The sequence below is a fragment of the Babylonia areolata genome, chromosome 19, assembly GCF_041734735.1.
Source record: "Babylonia areolata isolate BAREFJ2019XMU chromosome 19, ASM4173473v1, whole genome shotgun sequence".
Lineage (NCBI taxonomy): Eukaryota > Metazoa > Mollusca > Gastropoda > Neogastropoda > Buccinidae > Babylonia > Babylonia areolata.
The window spans coordinates 20,119,526-20,142,151 of record NC_134894.1 but is presented as its reverse complement, the minus strand read 5'-3'; the positions used below and the strand labels follow the sequence as shown (position 1 = coordinate 20,142,151).

At 38.7% G+C, this 22,626-nt stretch overlaps 1 protein-coding gene across 3 annotated transcripts in view; it reads right to left on the bottom strand.

Moving 5' to 3' along the window:
* Positions 1-696: 696 nt before the first annotated feature.
* The window catches only part of LOC143293526 (attractin-like protein 1), a 50,014-nt gene continuing 28,084 nt past the window's right edge, over positions 697-22,626 (bottom strand). For 2 of the 3 annotated variants that reach the window (XM_076604435.1, XM_076604437.1), the window contains exons 19-27: positions 22,235-22,290; positions 21,197-21,291; positions 20,238-20,307; positions 19,358-19,509; positions 16,609-16,667; positions 8,167-8,245; positions 5,602-5,766; positions 2,973-3,126; positions 697-982 (exon numbers count right to left, since the gene is read on the bottom strand). In XM_076604435.1, coding sequence (XP_076460550.1) covers positions 888-982; positions 2,973-3,126; positions 5,602-5,766; positions 8,167-8,245; positions 16,609-16,667; positions 19,358-19,509; positions 20,238-20,307; positions 21,197-21,291; positions 22,235-22,290 — 925 coding nt within the window. In that variant the 3' untranslated portion in view covers positions 697-887. Of the gene's footprint in view, positions 983-2,972; positions 3,127-5,601; positions 5,767-8,166; positions 8,246-15,559; positions 15,619-16,608; positions 16,668-19,357; positions 19,510-20,237; positions 20,308-21,196; positions 21,292-22,234; positions 22,291-22,626 lie in introns of all 3 variants that reach the window. The other variant, XM_076604436.1, reaches the window with a different exon arrangement.

Below are 22,626 nucleotides of genomic sequence, written 5' to 3'. Positions count from 1 at the left end.
ACCCCCCTTACGCTCTCCCTCCTCTCACATCAACTTCGCCACACATTGTATCCCCCCCTCAACCTCAGTCTGTCTCACACTCGACACATTTCATCACAAGCAGGAGCAGCAGCAGCAGTAGTAATAGTAGTCATAGTAGTAGTAGAAGTAGTAGTAGTTGCAGTAGCGGTAGTAGTGTAGGGATCAAAACAACTGTGAAGCTTTCTGCACAGTCTCTTCATGTTCATTGTTTTGCAACATGGCTTGGTGGAATTATAACAAAACACCCCCACCCGTCCCACAAAAAAAACCCACCAACCCAACCTCCCTCAACATACCACCATTCAAAAACACCTCACCTCATTCCCCAGATCTATCGCCATCCCTATGCCAACACACTCACACCCCCCCCCCCCCCCCCCAGCCTTTCTTTTTTTCACAGACACTACCACCACACAACCACCTCCATCCACACCCTCCAGCCTTTCCTTTCTTTCACAGACACTACCACTACACAACCACATCCACTCCCCCCCCCCCCCCCAGCCCCCCAACCCAATCCACCTTCCTGCCTTTCACAGACTACCATCACACCACCATCACTACCCAACACATGCTCACACACACACCCTCCTTCCTGTCTGTCTTTCCCACACTCACCCCACCCCCCTACCCCACCCTCCTCCTGGTACTCAGCTGCCTCCAGCAACTCTCCCTCTCCCCAACCCCCTCTCCTCAAGTCCTATGCACCACCCCATAGCAGAAAGATGCCCAGAAGCTCTGCTCGCTGTGGAGACATAAGGAGAGGAAGAAGAAGACAATGATCTCTGCTCACTCTGGAGACAGAAGAAGGAGAAGAGGAAGAAGATGACGACGACGACCCCACAGTGTGGGAACCAGCCAGTCCACTAAGCCATGGTGTCTGGGTGCATGTGCAACAGGTTCTTGCGAATCTTGGGCTTGTCTCCCTTGATGTGCTCCAAGCTCTGCTTCCTCGTTGTGCCTGAGTGGGGGAAAACCATCATCACCATAATAATGATAATGATAATAATAATAACTATCATAATAAAAATAATACTAATGGTCACTTGTGTAGCACTTTATTCTGAAATGCACACCAAAATGCACTTAGAAAATGACACACACACACACACACAGTAAAATGCATACATACGTACATACAAGCAAACATTCAAACATAAACAGAGTAGAGCAGAGTAGAGTAGAGCAGAGCAGAGTAGAACAGAGTAGAGTAGAACAGAGCAGAGCAGAGTAGAACAGAGCAGAGTAGAACAGAGTAGAGCAGAGCAGAGCAGAGTAGAGCAGAACAGAGCAGAGTAGAACAGGAGTAGAGCAGAGCAGAGTAGAGTAGAACAGAGCAGAGCAGAGTAGAACAAAGCAGAGTAGAACAGGAGTAGAGTAGAGCAGAGCAGAACAGAGCAGAGTAGAACAGGGCAGAGCAAAGCAGAACAGCGCAGAGCAGAGCAGAGCAGAGCAGAGTAGAGCAGAGCAGAGCTGAGTAGAACAGAGTAGAGCAGAGTACAGCAGAGCAGAGCAAAGTAGAGTAGAACAGAGCAGAGCAGAGCAGAGTAGAGTCGAGCCGAGCATAACAAAGGGCAGAACTGAGTAGAACAGGGCAGAGTAGAGCAGAGCACAGCAGAGCAGAGCACAGCAGAGTAGAGCAGAGCAGAACTAAGTAGAGTAGAGCAGAGCAGAGTAGAGCAGAGCTGAGTAGAACAGAGTAGAGTAGAACAGAGTAGAGCAGAGCAGACTACAACAGAGCAGAGTAGAGCAGAGCAGAGCAAAATAGACCAGAGCAGAACAGAGCAGGAAAACACTATAAAGAAACAAAACAAAAAAAGAAAAACAACAACAAAAAACAACTGTCTGCTATGTATTCTGAATAAAAACTTTTTTTTTTCGTTTGTTCATTTATTTTATTTTCATCTAAGATGATGATATTAGACTGAAAACAAATGATATTATTACCAATATTATTATCATTATTTGTATCATTATTATTTCTATCATAATGATGATTATCATTATCATTAATTAGAAATCATCATTTGTGAAAATCAATGGCAGGGGAAGAAATATTCAACTGAAAAGGGGGCGGATGAGGTGGAGGGGGAGGGGATTGTGGAAGGAAAAGAGAGAGAGAAAGAGAACAGAATGTGGAAAAGATAAAGAGTACAAAATGTTAAATGGAGAGGGTGAGTGTCAGTGATTGGATAAAGAAAAATGTAATATTGGAAAAGAAAAAAAAAAGTCCCCTCTGTATTCTACATAATAATGCAGCTTAACAACAGAGTCCTATTTCACGCAAACTCATGACAATCTTCTGCATTGTCATGATGGTGGACAATATCATTATCGTTACTATATTACACTGATTATGATCATTACTAAAAATTGGTCCAGAAGTCACCCATGAATGCTGAGAATGAGAAGCACTTACTGTATTATTATTATTATTATTCCATGATTAATATCATTGTGATAATGATTAATACAATGATTATTACAATTATATCATCATAACCATAGTTACAAATGTAATTATCATCATTATAATTATTATCATTATTATAATACTTTGTGATTATGTTATTATAATCATAATTCCGATTATCACCATCATCGTTATTATTATTATTATCATTATACCATACTTTGTGACTATGTTATTAAATCATAATTACAAGTATTAGTATTATTGTCATTATTATTATTATTATTATTATTATTATTATTATTATCATTATTATTATTACCATATTATCATCATACTTTGTAATCATGTTATCATAATCATAGTTACAATTACAATTTTTTTACCATCATTAGTATCATCGCCATCATCTTCAATACTATTAGAATTATCACAGCTATCATCAATCATTATTGTTATTATCATTCTCAGTATGCAAAGGGTCCCAGGGTCAAGGCTCAAAGGTCAAGGGTGACAAGAACACAAACAAGCAACTGACCCATGGACACCAGGGCGCTGGCCACGGCCATGCCGGACTGGCCGCTGGGAGCGAACTCGCTGTCCCCAAAGGGTAGCTGTACCAGAAGGGTCAGCACAGCCGCCTTGCTCCCCACCAGCGGCTCGATGGCCACCGCTGACGGCTTGTTCGCCAGCTGCACCCAACAATGAAGGTATAAAAAAACAAGTGAAAAAAATATACTGGTTGGTGGGGAAAACACATACACTCAACACACTAGACACACATGTATGCATGCACACGCACTACACACACACACACTACACACACACACACTACACAGACACTCTCTCAAACTACATACACACATACAAACACACACACACTCGATGACCACTGCCCCAAAACAATAAAGGCAAAAAAAAAAAAAAAAAAAAAAAGAGTGAAAAAATAAGCTGGTTTGTGGGGGAGGAAACACATACACACACACTACAACTTGCTCAACACACTACACAAACACATACACTACACACACACACACTCACACTACACACACATTACACATACACTACACTACACACACACACACACACACACACACACACAAACACCACACACACACAAACACAAAAATTTAATGCGAAATGTTAAAGATAGAAAAAAACAACAACAAACAAACAAAACAAAAAACAAAAAAAAAAACAAGACAGGCAAGGCCTTTAAGACTCACTTGTGATACACTTAAAAAAAAAATCTAATCGTTAATATTTAAACATGCTTTTTTAAAGGGCGATAAATCGATTGCAGTATTCGCAATGAGAATGCTGTTTAAATCATATTATTCTGGTTATCTTGGGCACTCAAAAAATCTTTAAGGGCAATTAAGAATTCTTTTTAAGTCCGCAGTAAAGGAGATGTGGCTATCGCCGCAATCACACTGCAACATTTAGCCGTTTTCTCTGGATCAAGATAGATGTACAAGTTTAGTTATACCCGACTGACACAGTCGATTCAATTTCTCTTTTATGTTCATTCTATTTCTAGTTTTATAGTTTTAAAGTTGATATGAAAATTCAGTATTTTGTTAAACTAATAACATATAGAGCCAAGTACAAGTACTTCAAAACGTCGTATGAAGAGAAAAGGACTTCATTTTGAGCAAAGTCGACACTGGAAATTTTTACGTTTCATCAATTCAAGGGTATTAACTCTCATGGTTTATTATTTTTAACTGTGAATTCCGACTGATTCTGTGGCTACTTTTATGGCAGTCTGGGGCATAATCCAGTAAGTGATGAGGCGTTCACAAATCTTTTTTCTGAATAAATATTTAACAGTCTCCTTCTCCAACTTTCCATCACATGTTATCGTGTATTGTCCATTGAATATAGGATTGAACGGGCAGGTCAACAACTTGAAACAAAATGGCGTCGTTCGCGTTCGCAAAGAATATGAGCACGCGCTTTGAATATGTATAAATATGTGTACGCAATTGATTTTTGCCAATGAACTTCAGGGCTCAGCCAATAAATCTATGAAGTCCACTCGTATTGATTTGAGTATTTTCCGAAAAAGACCACTTGGGCGAATGAACATAGTGAAAGCCCAGTACACTGAGAGTAAAACACACAAGCTTTTTATGTATTGAGTATAATTTCAAAATGTAATGTTTAAGATGAGAAAGATCAGTTTAAAGCAAATTAAGTCCCCTAGTATTAATTACAGATTAATTTCCCTTTTTTACTATCTGCACCAAAGACATGCAAAATAAATAAAACTTCCATGCTTAGCAAAAGAAGTTCCTGTTCGAACAAAAAATGATAAAAACGTCTGTTCTTGTTGTGTCAAAATATCAGATCAAAGTGCCAAGTTTAGAGAATTAAGAAAATGTAAATATAACAGTAAATTCAGTTTGCATATAATTAGGCTTCTTTTTTATTTATTTATTTTTTTTTGGTGCCCATCCCAGAGGTGCAATATTGTTTTAAACAAAATGACTGAAAATAACTGAATTTTTCTTATTTTTATGCCAAATTTGGTGTCAACTGACAAAGTATTTGCAGAGAAAATGGCAATGTTAAAGTTTACCACGGACACACAGACACACACACACATTGTGACAACCAAACACCGGGTTAAAACATAGACTCACTTTGGGGGGAGGGGGTGGGGGTGGGGTCACAAACAAGTCACATGACAGTATCAGCAGCCATGGTGAAATGGTTAGAATCGCTGAGAGACAACAGGGTGGATAGAGGGTTTAAGCCCCATCAGAGTGTGTCATGGGCTCAAACAGAAAATAAAATATGCCAAATTCTGGTGTGGGTAAATAGAATAGAATAAAATAGAATATTTCATTGTCAGAAAACCTTAACAGTCATAAGACACAATTAAAACATAAATACAAGCATATTATGAAAAGAAACATTTGTGAACAAATTTCGCCAGCCTTGGCTGTGTAAATCTTTTTCGTAAGATAAATTCGCTTGGTTTGGCATTTGGATGACATATATCAGTTAAGAAACTGTTTCTGTAAATATTGTATTTTACACAATTGTCTTGAAAAGATGGGTGAATAAGAAAGAAGAGCGAGAGAGAGAGAGAGAGAGAGAGAGAGAAAGGGAGAGAGAGAGAAAACAACAACACAAAAACATGATGCAAAGTCTGTCACCTTTTTCCGGCGCCGGAGAGCGGTGTCCACGTGGTCCCGGAGCTCCTTCCTCTCCGGGGGGCCACCTCCTCCCCCTCCCGCCCCCGCCTCCCCCTTCCTCTCCACCTCCACACACACGCTGGAGAACGGGCGACTGGCCATCTGCTGCATCTCCACCATCAGTTGCTGGAAAACGATCGGACCACCCGCCTCGTGTACGTCATGTGTGTGTGTGAGTAGTGAGAGGGAGAGAGAGGGAAAGAGAGAGAGAGAGAGAGAGAGACAGTCAGAGACAGAGATAGAGACTGAGAGAGAGAGTCAGAGATAAAGTCAGAGAGAATGAGAGAAAGAAAGACAGACAGAGATAGATAGAGAATGACAGGGTGTGTGTGTGTGTGTGTGTGTGTGTGTGTGTGTGTGTGTGTGTGTGTGAGAGAGAGAGAGAGAGAGAGAGAAGGAAAGAAACAGAGAGAGAGAGAGAGGGAGAGAGAAAGAGAAAGAAAGAGACACACACACACACACACAGTGACTGAGAGAGAGAGAAAGAGAGAGACAAGGTGTGTACATGTGAGTGTGTATGTGCACGAGCGCGTATGTGTGAGAGAGAGAGAAGAGAGATTGTGTGTGTGCATGCGTGTGTGTGTATCCACATCCCTCTCCTTTCTCTCTCCCACTCTCTCTGTTTTTATCTTGTTAAAAAAAAAAAATCACTTTAGAAAGAAATACGTTAAAGAAACTACAAATGTGCGTGAAAGACCGGTGTTTTAGCACTTTAATTTGCCCTCTATACAAGTCTCTGCACTATAAAAGACTTATTATCATTACTAATCGTCGTCTTCTTCTTATAAGTACTGATAATTCATTACCATTATCATTATTAATCTTCTTCTTATTATTACTATTGGATCATAAAGTCTTTGACTTTGGGGTTAGGCACAGTGCCAGCAATGTAAAAAAAGCTTTGTTATGGAAACAGCAACAGAAGGAACTCCGGTGGTTGCCAAAAATATATATATATATCTCTGATAAAACGTGAATGAAACACAGGTCTAAATCCTGTAGAAAACATACTCCCATGTCGCAGAAAGATAAGCATTTCATAACTACTCTGATATGTTCATTAAATCAAATTATTTGCAGTCAATATCTACCATTCATTTCAGTTGTTGCTACTGCGCACACCTCTAGTGTATTGTTACTATATTAGACCCACAGTGTTGGGCATTTGCAAAAGAGGCAAAATCCTTCTGATGATGTACTCTCTCTCCAGCGCATGAACAGCTGTTGCAGTCCCTTATATAACATTTACAGACTTTCCCATTTTTTGTTGCTGTTTCCTTTTTTTATGTATATGCATCTATGTACCTTTATATATCATCACTGTTTTAGCGCCAGGGGGGCAAAGGGGAGGTAACCTACTTCCGGGAGGTTATCAGCCATAGCTACTTTCGTTTTCTCCGCAAAGGCGGATAGTAGTTTGCACAGGACAGGAATGTCAGACCCCTGCCGGAGTCTGCACTAGTGGGTCACGGTTAAGTATGTGTAATTAAAATAACATTAACAGACTTTCCCATTTTTTGTTGTTGTTTCCTTTTTTAAAGTATATATATATATATATATGCATCTATGTACCTTTATATATCATCACTGTTTTTACCTTAAAAAAACAACAAAAAAACAACAACTAAGGTATACTTGTATATATATGTCTGTTAGTGTTATGTAAAAATGAAAAAAAAATGTTTAAAAAAAACAACAACAACAATAAGACAACAACAAACTTTGTTGCTTCCCTGCATACCAGAGGTGGTAATGGGTAGTGAATGAGCACAACACAGTTCAGTGTACTGATTGTTACTGCCCTGCATACCAGAGGTGGTAATGGGCAGCAACTGAGCACAACACAGTCCAGTGTACTGACTGTTGCTGCCCTGCATACCAGAGGTGGTAATGGGCAGCGACTGAGCACAACACAGTTCAGTGTACTGATTGTTGCTGCCCTGCATACCAGAGGTGGTAATGGGCAGCAACTGAGCACAACACAGTTCAGTGTACTGATTGTTACTGCCCTGCATACCAGAGGTGGTAATGGGCAGTGACTGAGCACAACACAGTCCAGTGTACTGATTGTTGCTGCCCTGCATACCAGAGGTGGTAATGGGTAGTGAATGAGCACAACACAGTCCAGTGTACTGATTGTTGCTGCCCTGCATACCAGAGGTGGTAATGGGCAGTGACTGAGCACACCACAGTTCAGTGTACTGATTGTTGCTGCCCTGCATACCAGAGGTGGTAATGGGAAGCAACTGAGCACACCACAGTCCAGTGTACTGATTGTTGCTGCCCTGCATACCAGAGTACACTGAACTGTGGTGTGCTCAGTTGCTGCCCTGCATACCAGAGGTGGTAATGGGTAGTGACTGAGCACAACACAGTTCAGTGTACTGATTGTTGCTGCCCTGCATACCAGAGGTGGTAATGGGCAGTTATGAGCACAACACAGTTCAGTGTACTGATTGTTGCTGCCCTGCATACCAGAGGTGGTAATGGGCAGTGACTGAGCACAACACAGTTCAGTGTACTGACCTGACGCCGCCTATAGCTGTCGTACTTGTGCTTGATCTTCCACAGGGTGGCAGCAATCAGCAGCAGCGACAGGAAACAGCTGCAAGATGCACACACAGCCAGTCAGAGAGCAGGACTAACAAAGGTATAGTGTATTGTACTATGTTGTGTTGTGTTGTGTTGCACTGTATTGTGTTGTATTTTACTGTATTACTGTATTGTATTGTATTGTATTGTACTTGGGTGTGCTGTGCTGTGTTGTGTTTTGCTGTGCTGTGCTGTGCTGTATTGCATTGTATTATATTGCACTGCTTTGTATTGTATTGTATTGTATTACATTGTATTGTATTGCATCGTATTGTACTGAAATGTACTGTATTGCATTGCATTGTATCGCATCGTATTGTACTGCATTGTCACAACACAGCAACAAAACAGGGAAACTTCTCATGAGATATTAGATACATAACAGGCAACGAAAACAAAATGCAATGGGTAACACTTGGTGCACTGAATTGTGGTGTGGTGTGGTGTGGTGTGGTGTGGTGTGGTGAGATGGGATGTTGTGAGATGCTGTGGCAGTTGTGTTCTATGCTGTTCTGAGGCATGGTGGTGTATTGTGTTGTGTTGTGCTGTGTTGTGCTCTGTGCGTGTGTGTGAGCACGTGTATGAGAATGAATGTGTGTGTATGTGTATGAGAGAGAGAGAGAGAGAGAGAGAGAGAGAGAGAGAGTGTCTGTGTGTGTGTCTGTGTATGTGTGTCTGTGTGTGTGTGTCTGTATCTGTGTGAGCATATCATGTTCCTGCCTTACCCAGTCGAGTTCAGACCAGTTGGGGACGTTAACAGGGACCACAAACCGCACAAACTCTATTCCTAACTCCTTTGGGACTTTGGAAAATCCGAAATGCACTTGCACTAGAAAATCAATTTTGGAATTCACCAAAAATTCACTTCTGAGCTCAATTTTGACTGCCACACATACACAGAATGTCCTCCAGATGTAGATGCCATAGAATGAACAAAACTGACAGTAAAACCCATTCAAAAAGGTGCCATTTTCTGTCACATCCCCTCAGCTTGATTAATCATGTTAAAAACAAACAAACAAACAAAAAAACAATGATGGTTCTCATTTTCACAGATTCAGGACCCTGGATACACATCTTTACGAAAACAGGGGATGTGTTTATGCACTTGTGGTTTCCTCTCACCACATGTGTACGCGCATGCATGCATGCCAGATAAAGAGGGAGGGAGGGTGAGAAAAAAAACAAAAACAAAGTGAGACAAACAGACAGGCAGACAGACAGAAACCAAGATGTATGAACAAAACACTGCCTGTCCCCAAGAATGGTTGACATCCTGGAAAAAAACACTATGCATCACATGCTGGGGTCACCACTCTTTTCGGCGTGCAACTTTGTTAAGTTCAGTTCAAACAAGGGTGGCAATACTGAACAGACACCAAGTGTGCATGCAACAGCTGTAATGCTGTGGTCAAACCAACAATAATAACAAACTACAGCAAAGAAATAATTATATAAATTAATATCAAACCATTTAACTCTGTGTGTGTGTGTGTGTGTGTGTGTGTGTGTGTGTGCGCGCGCGCGTGTGCCATCTCTCTTCTGAATTAGAATATAAAATGACTTACTTTCTCCATATTGCTAGTAAGCTGTTTTTCTAAGTGTTTCTGTCAATGATATTTCATGTTTTCTGCATGTACTGTTAACTTGTTATATAATCCTTGTTGTAAAAAATAATCATGTAAACACTGCTTCCAATACCAGATCTTCAGAGTGTGGTTTCAAAACCAGTTCTCGTGTCTCTTCAGAAATTGTTTTTATGCGAGATTGTGTCACCTCAAGAATAAAATGTCCTGGGTTAACTTTTCTTTCACTGACAACTGGATATCACAAGAAACTAAAACTGATAACCAAAATGCCTCATCTGCGTTGCACTGTTTTGACTATTTGGGATACACTATCAAAATATTCAACAGCTCTCCTCTATACAAGGGTGTTGGAGTTGCCACATAATCTTGAATTTCAAAAAATGTGCAGCGTTTCCCTTTTACACAGGTAGTTGTACTGCCTGATTTTTTTATATAAACGTCTCTCACAGGATACAATAAATGCTGCAGAGCTTGGGGGGTACATATTCCTCCAGAAGGCTCTCACTGTTGTAATTTTACATCGTTTGATGATCTGGAAACTGACATATGTATGTAATCTAAATGATAAATATGATATTTGTCATGTACTTCTTATGATTTCAGTGCCTACACAAAATTTCTTGATGATTTTATTGACATTCAATGAAGAAGACTTGCTGATCAGCAAGACATTAAACAACATTGCACATGTAGTGTTAATGAAAAGATCAAAAGGTGGGATATGAAAAAGTATGGTTTATTATACGAGGGTCATTCAATAAATAAGGTGAATTTTTCGGTATAAGGACTTCTAATACAGATAGAAGCTTACTTTTTTTTAATTTTTTGTTTTTGTTTTACTTCTTTTTCACATGGACTTAATTTGGTTTGTAGATTAAAAAAAACTTTGAGAGTTTGGGCGATTAACAAAGATGGCCGACCAAGAAGCATGCTCCAGGATTGAACAGCGGTCAGTTATCAAGTTTTTGGTTGCTGAAGGGTGCAAACCAGTTGAAATTCATAGGAGAATGTCAACTGTGTATGGTGCCACATGTTTCAGCCGAAAAAATGTCTACAAGTGGGCTAAATTGTTTAAAGAAGGACAGAGCAGTGTTGAGGATGAAGACAGGCCTGGAAGGCCTACAGAAGTGAGGTCTCCTGAGGTGATCAAATCAGTCAATGACCTCATTCAGTCTGACAGAAGGGTGACAGTGGATGACATTGCAAGGACTTTGAGCTTATCTGTTGGGACAGCACACAAAATTGTCCATGATGACCTTGGCTACTCGAAGGTCAGCTGCCGGTAGGTGCCAAAGATGCTTACTCCAGAGCACAAACAGAGGAGGGTCGAGTTGTCCCAGCAGTGTCTCTGCCGCTATGAGAAGGATGGTGATCGAGTTTCTGAAGAAGGTGGTCACATGTGACGAGACATGGGTTTGGCACTATGAGCCTGAGTCCAAACGGCAGTCCATGGAGTGGAAGCACGTAGGCTCTCCAGTGAAGAAGTTCAAGTCCCAGCGGTCCACGAAGAAGGTGATGCTCACCGTTTTTTGGGATATGCAAGGCCCAATCACCATTTCATTCCTTGAGAAAGGAAGCACTGTGAACAGTGCCAACTACTGTGAACTGCTGAGGCAGGTCAAGAAAGACATAAAGAACAAAAGGAGGGGTCATCAGTCAGAAGGAGTCATCTTGCATCATGACAATGCAAGGCCTCACACAGCAGCCCGAACGGTGCAGACCATCAACGAGCTGGGCTGGGAACTGCTCCCTCATCCCCCTTACAGCCCAGACCTTGCCCCTTCAGACTTTCACCTGTTTGGTCCCTTGAAAGCGTTCACGAGAGGCACGAAGTTTGAAAGTGACGATGAAGTCAAAAGTGTTGTGAGCGACTGGCTGAGACATCAGTCCAAAGATTTTTATGCTGAGGGAATACGGAAGCTTGTGCACAGATGGGAAAAGTGTGTGACAGTGCTGGGAGACTACGTTGAAAATTTTTAAAAAAAAGTAAGCTTCTATCTGTATTCGAAGTCCTTATACCGAAAAATTCACCTTATTTATTGAATGACCCTCGTATAAAGAACCATCAACTAATTGTAACACAAGAGAGCTAACTCATTTACCAGATCAAGAAAATGTTTCTGTCAATATTCTTATTGATTCTGCAAGGGAAACGTTTGGTAGTGTTCCTAAGATTTCCATTACCAGAGATTTAACTAACAACTGTTTAATATAACTTGTAGATGAAAATGTGCGGAACACTTTGAAACAAAACACAATGTAAATATTTCAGATTCTAAGCTCAATCATCATATTTTCACATAAAAAAAGTAAAGATCACACACACAAAAAAAAGAGCTTTAAGAAACTCTGAGAGAGACAGAAAAAAATGCAAAGGAGAGCTTAAAAGTTTCAGGAAACAACAATCCAAGAGATTTTTCTGTAGAGAAAAATGAAACGGAAAAACACTTCCAAATGTCCTATTGATCTTGAAGAGTTTTCAAATCACTTTCAATCTCTTGATGACAATACAGACAATGCAGAGATGAGGAAAGAAATGTCAGTCACTCATACCTGATATACCTGAAAGAAATATAAATGTTGATGTTTCAAATGCACCAATCACAGAGGATGAAATTGAAGAAGGAAAAAAAAAAGAAAAAGAAAAAGAAAAAAAAGAAAAATGGAAATCTACTAGTTTTGATTTATTTCTAAATCAAAATATTGATAGTATCCACACATTACTGTGAGTTGTTCAACAGTCACAGACACTGGTTCTGTACCAGAATAAATAAAGGTCTGATTCTGCCATTATATAAAGGAAAAGGTTACAAACAAAATCACTGAGGAATAATACTGTTACGTTGATTTCGTAAACTGTTCGCATCAATTTTGAATAACAGACTTTGTGAATTTGTTGAGGACAATGAAGTGCTTTCAGGAAATCAGACAGAATTTTTGGTATCTCCGCTCAACACTGTACCGCATGTTTATTCTGAAAACAGTAGCTTATATATTTACACTAAAAAAAACGAAAACTGTACATTCACTCATACCTGATGTTCCTGAAAGAAATATAAATACTGATGTTTCAAATTCACCAATAACAGCGATGAAAATGAACAAAAATGATAAAGAAATTGGAAAAGGGTAAATATGCTGGTCTTGATTTATTTCTAAATGAATATATTAATAATATGTATCCACAAGTTATTGCGAGCTGTTCAACAGTCTCAGATCACTGGTTCTGTACCAGAATAACAGTCTAAAAGTCCAATCTGCCACTTTATAAATCAATTTTGAATAGCAGACTTTGTGACTCTGTAGAGGGCAATGAAGTGCTTTCAGGAAATCAGACTGATGTTGTTGTTTTTTATATTTCCGCTCAACACTGTACCACATGTTTGTTCTGAAAACAGTAGCTGATATATTTACAATGAAAAAACGAAAACTGTACTGTGCCTTTGTTGATTTCAAAAAGGCTTTTGCCCCCATCTGGAGGCAAGTATTGTTGCATAAATTACTGAAATAAAGCATTTCTAGTGAAACATTCCAGCTAGTAATATATATGTAAAATCAGCTACAACTTTTACATTTTCCTTGAAGGAGAAAAATCTGATTTTTGTTGTTGTTGGAAGTTTTAACGGTGTGCTACAAAAAGAAAATCTTTCAATTTCTTCTACTCTCTTTTCGTCATTTGAAATTGATCTTGAATGGTATTCATTGAAAATGATTGTTCTCCTATTAGATTGAACTTGAGTTTCCAGCACTGGATACTGACAATCTAATCTGTTACTTGTACTTTTATATATGAATGATACAATTTTACTGGCTTGACAATCTAATCTGTTACTTGTACTTTTATATATGAATGATACAATTTTACTGGCTTGACAATCTAATCTGTTACTTGTACTTTTATATATGAATGATATAATTTTACTGGCTAACACTAGATCTGCTTTGAAGAGGGAACCAGACATCTTACATGCTATGGTATAGAATGGAGACAATGTGAATCCAAATATGACCAAACTTTTGTTTCATAGTAATTTTTTTGTTTTAAATCATGTGATATATTTACCTTAGACAATCAGTGACTGGAGGTTGTTCATGAATTCATTTTAATATCTAGACATTTAATTAAGCAGAATGTGTACAATTTTGCTGATGAACAAGCACTAAAATCAATGTTTTCATTCTTGCCTTTAGCTACGAAACAAAATGTGCCTCTTGGTCTTTGTCTTGAACTTAAGCAATCTATGGTGGACACAAGTCTGCGGTATAGTTGCGAAATTTGGGGGCATGAAAATGTGGATATTTTGTGTGAAAAAAACACAAACCCATCAGCTCCAAAATTTTAAAACACTTGTTCAGGTTGAATAAAAACACTGTGATATCTATGACTTATGAAGAAACAAGAATCTGTCCTTTTTCGGTGAGGACTAAGTCAAGAATAATCAGATTCCGACCGACATTATATCATCCACATCAGAAAAAAGTACTCCAGTAAAAAATTGTCTATCATTTGCATGGATTGCACACACAAAAAGTTATTTTTACTTCACTATGGATTAACTGTATTAAACGCATCTTTGTTGGTACAGGATTCGGCAGTGTCTGGGAATCGCAATCATTTCTGAATAAAAAAAATGCATAAAAAATGCTTACGCCAATGTATCAGATAAGACTTGCAAGATATCTATATTTGACTCAGCATGAATCACAAGAGCATAACAGTATGTGTTCATTTTTTTTAAAACTTAAAAAAAAAACTGACTTTAGAAAAGAGAAAGACATTTTTCACCTACCAGATATGTATGTCAAATCAGTTCATTTTAAATGTAGTAATTATAAATTACCAACTTAAGTTGGCAGGCATAATAACATTCCACAAAAAGTGTATTTTTGCCATTATTGTGATATTGGTGTAACTGCAGATGAATTTATTTTGTAATGGAATGTCCAAAATTTTATAATCTCAGAAATGTTTATTCTAAGAATACATGAATCCAAAATCTGTTTTAAAATTCTGTAATCTGTTCAAGGTGGGACCAGGGTGTGTTTACTTTAAAAGCTGGGTAAATTGATGAATAAAGAAAGCGAAGATTGCTCTGTGTGTGTGTGTGTGTGTGTGTGTGTGTGTGTGCGCGTTTCTTGCATGCATGCATGCCTCTGTGTGTGCGTGTGTGTGTGTGCTTGTGTGTGTGTATATGTGTGTGTGTGTGTGTGTGTGTGTGTGTGTGTGTGTGTGTGTCTGTGTGAAAGTCTAAAAATAATCTAAACAGAACATATATGAACAGATCATGCATTCTATCTATAGTTAGAAACTGGTTACTCTTTTAAAGTTTTACATACAAGATGCAACAATAACCATGAAATGAAATGCACAAATAAATAAATTAGATGGAAAATAAAAATTATGGAAATAAATAAAGAAGCAAACAGTGCAAATAAACAAATAAACAAGAACTTGAATAAAAAACATAAAACAAAACCTGAGTAAATATATACTGTTTTTTAATCAACATTAGCAATCTTGAAATGAATAAACAAATGACCAAAATAAAGGATCCACTAACTTTTTGTACAGGAAAATTTCCAGAAACTCTCAAGACAATAACGTCTCTTTCATGTTACATTACGCTATCACTGTGCGAGGTGAAAGATAACATTTATTAATCAACTTTGGAGAGAAAAAAAACAACAAACAAAAGGAATATAACAACTGTGCTTCAGTACATTCAAGTAAAACTTACCCAAAGAAAACGATAAAAAATATAAGCAGATCTAACTGACGGGGTTGAGCAAAAGAAATCTGGAAAGTAAGAAACCAAATTGTCAGCTACTGTGGCACATTTTGAGCTTCACCACTTGGTGGACAGCCGAAACTGGAGAACAGGGAAGTGAAAAGAAAACAACAAAACAACAACCCACAAACATTCACCACAAACAAACTAACGCATGAATTAGTCTACAATAAATTGTTATGCAGGTCCAGAGACAAACTCTTGACAGGTCATGAAAGGTGGCTGTTTTTTTTTGTTTGTTTGTTGTTGGGTTTTTTTTGCAGTTGTGTTTCAAGAACAAGAGCCTTCAGCATCTTCAGCTTAAGCGTGTCAGGCAACAAGCTGTCAAACTCAACTCCACTACATAATTGCTCTTTTTGTTCTCAAGTTCACTAACTTCAGGTTGCAACCCTGTTGTTTTTCCCTCATGATAGATAAATGTCTGAATTTGCGGAATTGAACAACTTGTCTTCATTTTCCATAATCATTTACTCATTATTAAACTTTTTTTTTTCTTTGCCGTGCAAAAAATGCTTACTTCTTTTCCTTGTTACAGACACTTTTGACATTGTTTGCACTGATGAAAGATAAACTGTTTGAGGCTGATTTTGAGCTACTAGTTTTAATTTTGAAAATCATTTACCAGTCCTGGGACTTACTTCTTTTCCTTGTTGTGAACACTTTGATGTCCTGAATGAGGATAAGTGATGGGAAAAACACAGATTATACATGTTTTCTTTTTAAATTTCTGAGGGACCTTCAAAAGTCTCCCTGCTGAACCTGCATGGCATGCTGGAAACAGTCCGGAAGCACTTCTGCTCTGCTCTGTTTTTGCAGCTACAATCACCGTCTTTCACTCTCTCTCTCTCTCTCACTCTCTCTCTCACACACACACACACTCACACACACCGCAGAGCCGAACAGAAGTGACCAGGTCTATAGTGCATGCATCCAATACAACCAGACACTGTGTCCACACTGAATAGTGTACACTCAGAGGCTACAAACTGTTTACATACCTAAAGAAGGTTATAAAAAAGTGAACAAGATCTATTTTGGGAAACTGTGAGAAGGATATCTGAAAACAAAAAGCAACATGTGATGTAATCCAATGTTATGCATTCAGAAACTGATCATCAAATGTTGGTTCTTCTTCTCTCTCTTTTTTAAATTTTTAATTTTTTTTTTTAAACGTCCTGAACAATCTATGACAAAAACTGAAAATTATATGAAATACTCTTTACAATGTTTTACCTTTGAAATCTCTCCAAATTCAATCAATGTACTTTGATCTTAAGATGTTTTAATGGAATAAACAAGCTTACAGTTAACAAGAACCAGCATGGAACATGTTTTTTAAAAGTTTCATTCTCTCTTGATCATATCCAATTTATAAACAAAGGCTGTACATGTGTAACATTATTTTTAAAAAAACAACAACAACAAAAAAACAAAAACAAAACCAAACAGAAGGAGAACTGTTAATTGCCTTACATTATACATATTCTAATCATAAATACAAATGGAAGTACAGTGATAAAAGCAAACACACACACACACACACACACACACACACACACAATCACACACACCAGTAAACACAAAGTCACACCAATATTACCAAATTCATTCAAACAAATCATTTTGTTTCTTTTTTGTATTCAAAATACACAATATTCTCCCTCAACATTATCTATCACTTTTCGGAAGCATGGCAACTTTACCTTGTTTCTTAATTTCATTTCTATTATTCAAAAAGCACAATATCATTCTTCAGCTTTATCCTCCACTTAAACATACATAGCAACTGTATCTGGTTTCTTAATCTTGCAAGGTATGTGGTTGATGTGTAAAGCAACTTTATCGTTACTTAATCCTGCAAGATGTGTGGTTGATGTGCAAAGCAATTTTATCTTGTTACTTAATCCTGAAGGTATGTGGTTGATGTGCATGGCAACTTGATCTTGTTATGTAATCCTGCAAGGTATGTGGTTGATGTGCATGGAAACTTTATCTTGTTATGTGATCCTGCAAGGTATGTGGTTGATGTGCAAGGCAACTTTATCTTGTTATGTAACCCTGCAAGGTATGTGGTTGATGTGCATGGCAACTTTATCTTGTTATGTAACCCTGCAAGGTATGTGGTTGATGTGCATGGAAACTTTATCTTGTTATGTAACCCTGCAAGCTATGTGGTAGATGTGCATGGAAACATTATCTTAATCCCTTGACTGCCTCTGCCCTTCAATTTACAGAGCTTTTGGAGCCTTCTGTGACACCTAGTGGTCTCAGTCCAGTTCAGTTTCAGCTTTTAAAGGAGGTGTCATTGTATTCGACCAAATCCATATACACTACACCACATCTGCCAGGCAGATGCCCCTACCAGCAGCATGAACCAATTGGCTATCAGGTCTTGAATGCATGCATATATATTTGTGTGCCTATCTGACTGGATTTCTTCTACAGAATTTTGCCAGAGGAAAACACCTTCGTTGTTCTTTTTCAGTGCGCAAACGCAAAGTGCAATGCTGCGCATGGGACCTCACTTTATTGTCTAATCCAAATGACTGGATGCTTGCTTTGATTTTTCCAGTCAAACCTGGGAGAGAGGACCAGAGCGGGAATCAGACCCAAACACACTCACAGACTGTACTGACAGATGAGTGTCATCCATTCTACCACCTTCCCCCCACTATTATTATTTTCATTACTACTACCTTTTTCTTTATATCATAATTATTATTTATTTATTTATTTATGTAAGCTTATCTATCTATCTGTCTATATATATATATATATATATATACAATTTTTTTTTTTTTAATTCATTTATTTATTTATTTTTATTTTTTATTTTTCTCAAGGCCTGACTAAGCGCGTTGGGTTACGCTGCTGGTCAGGCATCTGCTTGGCAGATGTGGTGTAGCGTATATGGATTTGTCCGAACGCAGTGACGCCTCCTTGAGCTACTGAAACTGAAACTGAAACCTCCCACTGGCTTACGCCTATCTTTTGTTTGATTAATGGAGGTATTTCATCAAAGGTTTATGCCTATTTTACAAGAGGGAGAACCACTGACTGATGTCAACAGGCTCAGGAAAGGCTCATGAAAGTGATTTGTTTCCCTTTTCCAGTTCCCTTGTCCAGTTCTCATGAAATAATTTCTTCTCCCGAGAACTGAAACTGGTCTTCTTCAAAATGGCAATTCCACGATGGTCTGATTCACAATCCTTTTCATCGTTTTGTGTGTGCTGCGTGTGCTTCACAAAATCAAGAATGACATGGACAGTGATGAAGAAGAGACCGAAGAAAATAATTCTGGTGAAAAAGGGACTGAGGCTTATTGCTCTTTTTCGGTTTGTTTATAAACTGAGAGCTGGTTAGTGGAAATATTCACAAAACATTATAAACATGTAATGATTTGATTAAATACTCAAAAAAATCAGAAACAGAGTCCTTTTGTTTTCCTGTGAATGTAAAACTTATTATGAATCAATCTGTGTATTGTCACACATAAATTCCTACACGTACAGAAGATGCAGCTGTTTTTAGTGTACACAGCACCACCAACACTGCTTTTTTCCTCAGCATATGCAATACAACTGACTTTAAACTAAAAACAAGTGTCGGCAGTCAAGGGATTAATAATGCACAGCAACAGTATCTTGCTTCTTAATCCTTGCAGAATATGTGGTTGCAAGAGTGCCAGCGTTTCACCATGACCTAGCGAGGGGTGTGACAGCAGAGAAGTGTGCCAACAGCACTTACCTGCAGCCAGAAGGGAGTTTTGAAATGATAGACATAGACAAAGAAAGTGCTGTTGGAGTCCCCGCCAAAGTCGTAGGTCTTGTGCTCAAACTTGGTGCGATAGTAGTCGCACTCGTGGCTGCTGGTGATCACCTGCTCCTCTGCCTGGTTGTCTGGAAACACAATAATTATCATCATATCCCTGAAAACGGAGTATGGCTGCCTACACTGGGGGTGGGGGGGTGTAAAAACGGTCATACATGTAAAATCCCGCTCATGTATATACAAGTGAACGTGGAAGTTGCAGCCCACGAACGATGAAGAAGAAATCTTTATTTATTCATCATACATTTAAAAAAAAAAAATTTTTAGCCCAGAATTTAAGACATTTTATTTTTTAACATTTCAATGACGACGTATGTTGTTGATAGGGGTGGTGAAAATGCTGCTATATATGTGGGTCCATTTAGGTTTTGGACTAATTGGCAAGGCTGTATTATAGAAAAAAACAAAACAAAAAAAGTTTAGCCGGTCAATGAGGAAGGTGGAAGACTGGTTTATGTCGCTTATCTGCAAATACAGTGTACAATTTCTCTTACTGTTTTATGCTAACCTTTCATGGGCTCTCAAGCCTGGGTTTATGTGTAAATCAGGCAGATAACATGTGCGCATGTGTGTGTGTGTGTGTGCGTGTGTGCACGTGCATGTGCGAGCATGTGTGTGTACATGTGCGTACATGTGTGCGTGTGCATGCATGCATGAACATTTGTGTGAATGAATGAAATTGGATAGTATGAACATGTGTGAAACTGTGTGCCTGAAAAAGGCCAGAAGCCTAACCCCTCCCCCCACATCCCCACCAGTGCACACAGGCATGCTGAGGCAGTACACCACCACTCACTGGCTTTGAAGGTGATGTTGATCAGCGCCGCTCCGGAACAGTTCAGTGTAAAGTCCACGTCCCTGTCACCCTGAACACAAACGCAACACACACAGTGCACTGAGGATCTAAGAGACAGACACTGGACTATACACACAAGTATGTACACAAAGTGCTGAACATACAATGCACTAGTGGGTCATCACCGATCAACACCGTGAAGCGACACATACCGGTAAGCACAACGCACACCCACCTACTCTGCTCTGACATTCCAGGTTTAACATCATGACTGACGAACTTTGATGAAATGAAATCATCAAAGTGGCATGAACTTCAAGAACCAAGAACCGCTCCTCCTTGTCGACGATCTTTGTGCAACTGATTTTACTGAACAAAAGTAAGGCAGTCCCAAGAAGTACTCCAAATAGAGAATGATGAATTACATCCTGACCTGTGACCTGAATACTGTCTCAGATAACCAATCCATCACTGAAGAACATAACACGTCAGCAGTTGTCATGATTTAAACAACTCTCACCTTACCACTGCCACTGACACCAAAAGGAACTACACCAATAAATGTTCTGTTTAACCCCCACCCTACCACTGCCACTCACACCAAAAAGAATAAGTACAGCAATAATGTTCTGTTTAATCCCCACCTACAACTCTCACCAAAAGGAATAAATAAACCAATAAACGTTCTGTTTAACCCCCACCCTATCACTGCCACTCACACCAAAAGGAATTACAGCAATGACTGTTCTGTTTAACCTCAACCCTACCTGTTTTAACCCCCACCCTACCACTGCCACTCATACCAAACGGAATAAGTACAGCAATCAATGTTCCATCTTTCTGCATGGTTTTGTTTCACCTGTTTTATGCTAACTAAAAAGTATCAACATCAAACCAAAACTGAATCCCAAACGACAGGTTATGGGGCTGGAGAGATGTAAGGGAGTGAAGAGACTCACTGATGACGGAATGCTCAGGAAGTTGATCTGGGTGTAGTTGGCGTCCTCCTTCTTGGACAAGTTGAAGGTGTACTGGAAGTCTGTTGAAAGACGATCTGAAAACACATCACAACTTTTTTATATATATTATTTTTTCTTAAGGTAGTATGTCAAAACCGATGGCAATGTATTCTGTAATATGCTGCATGATTTTTGATTATACAATAATATAAAGGCATTCTTTCTTCTTTTAAGATTATATCTCTGCTTTGACATCAAAACACAAATACTGGAACATCTTGTACTTTCTCAGTTGACATGAAAGACAAAGACACACACACATACACATACACACCTGCACGCACACACATGCACACCCACATGCACACACATATACACACACACACACACACACCAGAGTAACAAGTAACTAAGACTCTTCACCGACCAGTCACACAGACATTGTGCCAATGGTTGACTTAGCCTCTGTTGATGATTAGCATTTATGCACTGTCATTCGCAAAGAGTTAATTTTCAAGCTTCATAATAATAATAATCATAATAATAATAATAATAATGATAATTAATATATAGCATTATCATTATCATGTATCAGTATTATTAACAGACCATTTATATACCGCTTTTAAACGTCTTAAAAACATTTTACAATAAAACATCAGTAAGACTTTAAGCATACAGACACACACACACACACACACACACACACACACACACACACACGTGCACACACATGCACATACAATCACACCAGGAAGAAACAGATGTGGATACACAGAATACAGATATGGAATGGAGTGTTATAGTTATGTAGAGACTGCTTGAAAAGGAATGCTTTTAGATTTGTTTTAAGTGATGTGAGTGAGGGACTTTGGCAGACTGAAAAAGGCAGTGGTGAATTCCAGATTTGCACAGCAGAAGAACTAAAACCTCTCCTGCTGTGTTTCTCTCTGCTGAACTTGAGAACACAAAACATTCTATCTTCAGTGGAAGGTGGGAGAGCTATTAAAGGGACATCAAGGAAGAGTGACCACTCACAGTAGCATGTTCCTCCATTCTTGGGATCTCCAAAGTACTTGTGCACATCGTCACATCTGTAAACATTTGTTGCAGACACAAAACCGTTAACAGCTTGAAAGAGCTAAGCATGTGCGTCTGTTCTGTATGCAAGTTTTAAATTGCTCTTGCTGAGATAATAAACTTATTCTGATTCTTAAGTTGTGTGTCTTAAGGCAACAGCATAAGAAAGAAATGTCCACAGCCAGTGGTATTTTACATAATAAAAAAAACAAAAAAAAACCCCACCAGAACCATCGATTCTAAACTCTCCCTCTCTCTCTAAGAATTTCAATGATGCAGCCTTGATCATCATCATTCGATCCACCCGTGTATTAACGATACATGCGATACGCACATTAAAGATCCTGTAA